Raw genomic sequence first — 6,151 nt, 5'->3', positions numbered from 1 at the left:
CCGCTCGTGGGCTCGCGACTGCGGTCTCCGAGGACGTCGTGGCCTGACCTTCCCGAGGCTGCGTCCCAGCTGCGCGCTTGGGGCCCGCCCGCCGCCCGGTGGGACTCACAGCCCTGGAATCCGGGGGATGAACCTGCTGGCGAGGTTCGCCGACACCTGCCCCACCCTCCACAGGGGACCTCCCAGCGCTGAGCTCCCCAAGTCGGCAGGTTAGGACCTTACATCGGAGCACTTCCTTCCCTCTTGGATGGAGCGCCGCCTCTCCAGTTTTGGGGGCACCTTGGGTGGCCTCGGTGAGTGAAACTGGGTGTGCTGTTTGCTGGGAAGAAACCCGGAAACAGGGAGGACGCTGTCGGGTGACGGAGGCCTGGTCGGGTCCTGAGACTTGGAAGTCGTGTGTGGGGCGGTGAACGCACTCACCCAGCAGTGCCAGGACGCGGCCTCAGGACTTGGGGTTCATTGCACATTCCAACCATGTTCCTGCGACGGCTGGGTGGCTGGCTACCTGGCCCTTGGAGCCGCCGGAAACCCAGGCCTGACCCGCCCACCCCAGAACCCAGACGGCTGGATAGCTCCTCTGAAAACTCAGGGAGCGACTGGGACAGCGCCCCAGAAACCATGGGCGATGTGGGGCCTTCCCAGAGGAAGGACTCAGGGGCCCGGAGTCGTTCTGGGACTGCTCCCCAACCAAGCAGGGAGCCCCAAGTTGAGCAACTGGGGAGCAAAAGGATGGATTCCCTCAAGGGGGACAAGACTGGTGCTGGCATTCAAGAGTCTGGGAGACGGGAGGCGGCAGAGGCCATTCCCCATCTGGGATGGGGCCCTGTGGACTCAGGTGGCACCAGATCTGAAGTGCCTCCTGAAGGGGGACTGAGCCCCCCTGGGCCTGCAGCGCCAGTGGAGAAGCCTGGCCGCCGTCAGAAGCTGCTGGGCTGGCTGCGGGGGGAACCAGGTGGGGGAGCAGGGGCTCCCTCGCAGTACCTGGAGGGCCCAGAGGAGTGTCTGCAGATCTCCACCAACCTGACTCTGCACTTGCTGGAGCTGCTGGCCTCGGCCCTGCTGGGACTGTGTTCACGGCCCCTGCGGGCAGCCCTGGACATGCTGGGCCTGAGCGGGCCTCTGGGCCTCTGGCTGCATGGGCTGCTGTCCTTCCTGGCCGCCCTGCACGGGCTCCATGCCGTGCTGAGCCTACTTACTGCTCACCCCCTGCACTTCGCCTGCCTCTTTGGTCTCCTACAGGCTCTGGTGCTGGCTGTCAGCCTCCGGGAGCCAAGTGGGGATGAGGACGCCACTGACTTGGAGGGTGATAAGTTGGGGAGGGAGGGGGAGGAGCAGAGGGGAGACCCAGGAAAGGGGCTGTGACCTCAGAGTGGGTGTGACCAGGCCCCCCTCCCCCTCAATGGGGTGGGAGCAAGGGTGAAGACAGTGTGGCCTTTAGGGGAGTAGGGGGGGATGACCCAGATTGTAAGCACAGGGACCTCAGGGATGAGGAGGAAACCCCAGAGTATGAGGGTACCCACCCACCCAGGGAGAGAACAGCCGTTCAGGGCGTCTGGGTTTATGGACAGTGGGGGCGTATCCCTTGAATTCACCAGCTGTTGTTACTTTTTGATTTTATATTTCTCCTACCTTCAAGTTTTTTTCCTCATCTTCACGTTTTAACCCCTTCCCCGGCAGAAACGTGTATACACGTTTTCACAAAATGTTCTTTTTTCAGTCGTCGACGAGTATACTCGTCTAAAACTTTACCTTCAAAAACCAGCTACATACGTACCATTCTAAATAATTTCATCTAGAAACTTTCTGAGGAAATACTATTCTTAACCACAAAAATGGGAAGAAAAAATAATTACAAACTGTTTTCATAACCAGCATCAAAAATACTATATAGAATCAAAATAAAAAAATTAGTCTGAAAAAGAAACGTTTTTAACAAAAAAATTGTTGGGGAAGGGGTTAAAAGCCAAAAAATATTTTTTTTAATGTTGTGGTGGAGAATAAAGACTAACTGGCCCTCTCTACCTTTCAAGACTCCCCAGGGACAGACAGAACTCTGGCTGGGGTGAGAGCGTGGTTGGGAGACCCAAGGGGTCCCTTGGATCTTGGGACATCTAGGGTAGAATGGGGCTGCTAGGTGGGTGGATTTGGGGACTGGATGGGGCGCACAGGCAACAGGGAGCCTGCAGGGATGAAGTGGGTGTTTCTGGGAGTCAGACGGAGTGGGGATGGTGTAGGTGGTACTGGCCGGAGGGGTGGGTCAGGGGCAGGCGGTCCTTGCAGGGATTAGGGGTTGCTCACTCAGCAATAAATCACTGTCACAGCGAATCCTAAATATACCACTAAAATGAGTTAACTGCCATGCAGTGTCCTTCCTGATGCCGCCCAGCTAGGGGTTCAGGTAGTAGGAAGTTCAGGGGGAGTTTTGAAATGGGAGTGGGATTGATGTCTGGAGAAAAACCCCAACATGTGATGAGGATTGAAAAATCGTCTTTATTACTCCTTAGAAGGGCACCTCCGGCTTCTCTTCACCACAATCTCAGTCCCACCAAACACATCTGGGGGCACAGATGAAGCCACAGGTCAGTCACTGGACTGCTTGCAGGCCTCTGGTCGGAGGAGGGAGAAAAGAAGAGGATGGGAAGGAAGGAAATCCAGGAAGAGATGCAAGCTTGCTGGTAATGGGTGGGGGAGAATGCATTCCCTCATTCCTCCCCTATCAAAGGGGCCTCTGCGGCCTATTTCCCTCTGTGTCTGACTCTCCCCCCTGCATTTACTGCAAACTCAGAAACCTCTCTTGAGTAGCCCACAGCCTGTCCAGGCTTCCTCTGGTGCCATCACAACCTCTAACACAAATGGGGGACATGAACACAGCCACTCTGATAGTATCAGCCTTTGGTCCTGCCCTCTGGTGACATCACTTGAGTCCCTTTCCTCCAGCACCTGCAGCAGACGTGGTGAGTCCTCGTTCTCGTCGGTGGGACTTTGTCCCCTTACCTCGTTTCCTGGGCGTCAGTAAGAAGGCCTTGGAGTCCAGGCAGGAGGTCAGGGACTGGAACTCCTCCACACACTTCTCAGGAGGGTATGGTGAGCGGTCTGAAAGGGCACAGCAGGGCCAGGCCCACAGCACCTCTACTTAGCGAGACCCCTGGGGAGGACCTGGAAGCACCCAGCCCTTCCGGGGATGCTATCACAGGGTCCAGTGCGGGGCTCCCCTGCCTCCTGGTTTCCGTCCAGCCCGTCCTGCCTCGCCACCTCACTCACTGTAGAGCAGGAAGCGCTGGTAGCCCTGGCCCGTCTCCTTCAGCATGATCCCACCTGGGCAGGAGCTGGAGAAGAGCTCGGTCTTCATGTCGGGGCGCCCTGTCAGGATGGGTTGGGGGCAAGTGTGAGGACAGAGATGCAAAACGAGCCAGCCAGGGGACTTGGAGAGAGGGAGGGCTGGAGAGAACCAACCTTCAGTTCTGAGGTCTGTGCTCCCTTCAGTCAGGTGGTAGATCCATTCCCGGGGCACACAGGACCCAGTTTTCCTGCAGAGGTGGTGGTGGCGAGAAAGAAAGATTGAATGACACCCCAACCACACAGTACCAACCTTTATTTATTCCCTTTTATTCCTTCTTGAAGCCTGGGTCACCGTGGGTTTCAAGCTACCAAGGGTTAGGCCCATCTGTCTCCAGATGAAAACTGACAGAACCGTCGAACTCAGTGGGCCAAGAACAGTGGATATGCCAGTGAGCCCAGCTCTTTGTGGGTCGGTGCTCACACTTTGGGCAGAGACTGTACCTGTTGGTACCTCTGCCTCCTCACCACTTACGTGCGAATGGTAGCACGAAGCTGGAGCTGTGTGGGGGCAGAGCCCGCAGCCATGTTGAAGACAATGTTGTCCACAGGGTCAAAAGTCGCCAACTCCTCCTTGGTGGGAGCTGCCCCTGCGATAAAATGCCACTGGCCCAGGTGGGGCTCTGGAAACTGGAGAGACAACAAGGGGAGCAAGAGAGGGTGTGTCCCACTGCAGGTCCCTCCAACCTGCCAGGACAGCAAGACTTCGTGTGGAGGTATCGGCTGCCTTTTTCCAACTAGACTTGGATCCACGACAGGGAGTCATTAAATGACTTTTCCTCTTTTCCTGCCCTCAGTAACCCGAGTACCCCTCCAACCCCAAATGCTACCATGTCTCCACATTGATGGCCGAAGTACTAATATATTTTTACTTCTCCTTGTTTTTATCCTCACAATATTCACACCCTCTTCCTCCCTTCCTTTCACAATGTAGCTTCTGGTCACTCTAGGCCACCCACTCAAGTCCCTCAGAGCCCCCACTGTAAGTTTCCCCCCATTCTCAGTCCGTACCTCTTTCCCGTCCACATCCTGAGTTGTCAGGTGACTGGGCTCAGGGCACTGGTAGATGGAATTAAGGAGAAGGCCATAGAGGTAAAGCAGAGCCGCCCAAATTTGGTGGAACATCTTCAGGCAACAGGGAGCTGGTGTGTTCCTCGTGGAGTGGCTGGTGCCTTCACTATTCTCTTCCCCACGGGCTGGCCAGTCCACTCTGCTTCCAGCCCCTTTGCCTTGACCCTTGACCCTTTACCTGCTAATGAGTAACTTCAACCTTGCTTTCCAAACATTGATTACTTAGTGTTTGCCCCTTCCTCCCCCTCTGCTAGATGCAGTCACTCTACCACACACCCTGGCATGTCCAGGGTCTTTGGGGAATTATCAGAAGGGCTGAGCCCTGCAGGCAGAGAGTGGTCTTTATCTGAGCTGGATATCTGCTGTGTTGTGCAGCATTGGAGAGGTGGATTCATTCATTCACTTAGCAAACTTTTTATTAAGTCTCAGCTGTTTGCCAGGAATTGGCTAAGCCCTGGGGACATAAAAATGAATAAGGCATAGTCGCTGGCCTTGAAGAAGTCTAAGGAGAACTAGCTGTGTGAACAAATCATTGTAATACAACCTGATCAGTGCTTTCGGACAGGTATGAACCAGGTTCTGGGGCATGCCTGATGGGTGGCTTTCTCTCTGGTTTATAATTGGGGAAATAATATGTACACCATCCAGAAAAGCTCACTGACACAGTTCATTCCATGTTTATTACTATAAGAAACTACATAAGCGAGTGGTTAAGGGGGACAGATAGACACTGGTGCTGGGCAGAGTGGGTTCAAGCCCCAACTCTATTTATTAATCTCTATGCCTGTTTTTTCATCTTTAAAATGAGCAAATCATCCATCTCAGTGGATTAAGAGATAGTGCATATAAAGCCCTTTGCAAAGCCTATTCCTGGCCAGTACAAAGTAAATATTCGCTGAAGTAATGCTTGTAAAGTGATCATTAGCTTCTGGTGGGTAATACAGTCCCAAATAATAGTACCAAAAGGGTTGAGCAGTTAATGCAATGAAATGTGGGACTTTCTTAATTATAACTTATAGACTGCCAAAAAAAAAAAAAAGGTTTGTCCGGAGAGGTGAGGCTTGAGATTTGGGGTATCTGAAGGCTCAGTATGCTATTTTCTTTTGGGGTAATGTTTGACATTTTTTATTTAAAAATATTAAAAAATGTACTGGGGCAGTAAAGCAGTGCTTGACGCAGGGAGTCCGGTAGGCCTGCATCTGTCAGTTCCCTAGCTGTACTCACTGCATACGGGGATGTAATAACTATCTCCTGTTGAATGACTTATAAACGTGACTGTACGTGGAACCCTGGACTGAAACAGTAGTGGGACCCGGGTATAAACCAAGAACCGCAGAAGGGCCGAGCCGGGGGCGAAGGCGGCGGAGCCGTCATCCCGGACCTCGGCCTGCAGAAACCCTGTGGCGGCCCCTCAATTCCCCACGGCGGGAATCTGGTGTTTCGGTCCGGTCGGACTTCGTTTGCTCTCAACTCCCAACCTCGGAGGTGCCGTTTTTGGGGGACAAAAGTCCTGAGTGGTAGTAAACGGTTAGCTTCTGAAAAACAGCGTGTTCGCTCGGCCGCGCACCGCCGGTGAGAAACACGGCACCCGCACTCCGCAAAACGCCCACCGGACGGAACCGAAATTAGGCCCAACGACACGACCGGACGAAAGACAGCTCGCGAGCCAGCCTCAACCGCCCAGCACAGGGTGGCTTCCGGAGCCGCCGCAGGAGTGGCGCGGCGAGGGCGAGGACAGGACGGG

General features: G+C 54.3%; 2 protein-coding genes across 2 annotated transcripts in view; one reads left to right on the top strand and one right to left on the bottom strand.

The window, feature by feature from the left end:
* Positions 1-1,635, top strand: part of LOC102761433 (chromosome unknown open reading frame, human C6orf47) — a 13,573-nt gene extending 11,938 nt beyond the window's left edge. Inside the window, exon 3 of the mRNA XM_006772823.2 lies at positions 425-1,635. Within this exon, the coding sequence (XP_006772886.1) occupies positions 475-1,362 (888 nt within the window). The 5' untranslated portion in view covers positions 425-474 and the 3' untranslated portion in view covers positions 1,363-1,635. The remainder of the gene's footprint in view (positions 1-424) is intronic.
* An 835-nt stretch (positions 1,636-2,470) lies between these two features.
* APOM (apolipoprotein M) lies at positions 2,471-4,659 on the bottom strand. Its single transcript, XM_006772822.2, has 6 exons — positions 4,348-4,659; positions 3,812-3,966; positions 3,454-3,527; positions 3,262-3,360; positions 2,995-3,093; positions 2,471-2,606 (listed from the first exon to the last, which is right to left on the bottom strand). Exons 1-6 carry the CDS (start codon positions 4,459-4,461, stop codon positions 2,581-2,583), a joined length of 567 nt encoding a protein of 188 aa, XP_006772885.1. The 5' UTR covers positions 4,462-4,659; the 3' UTR covers positions 2,471-2,580.
* Positions 4,660-6,151: the final 1,492 nt, after the last annotated feature.

The sequence above is a fragment of the Myotis davidii genome, unplaced genomic scaffold (assembly GCF_000327345.1).
Source record: "Myotis davidii unplaced genomic scaffold, ASM32734v1 scaffold1006, whole genome shotgun sequence".
Lineage (NCBI taxonomy): Eukaryota > Metazoa > Chordata > Mammalia > Chiroptera > Vespertilionidae > Myotis > Myotis davidii.
This window is presented reverse-complemented; position numbering and strand designations above follow the sequence as displayed.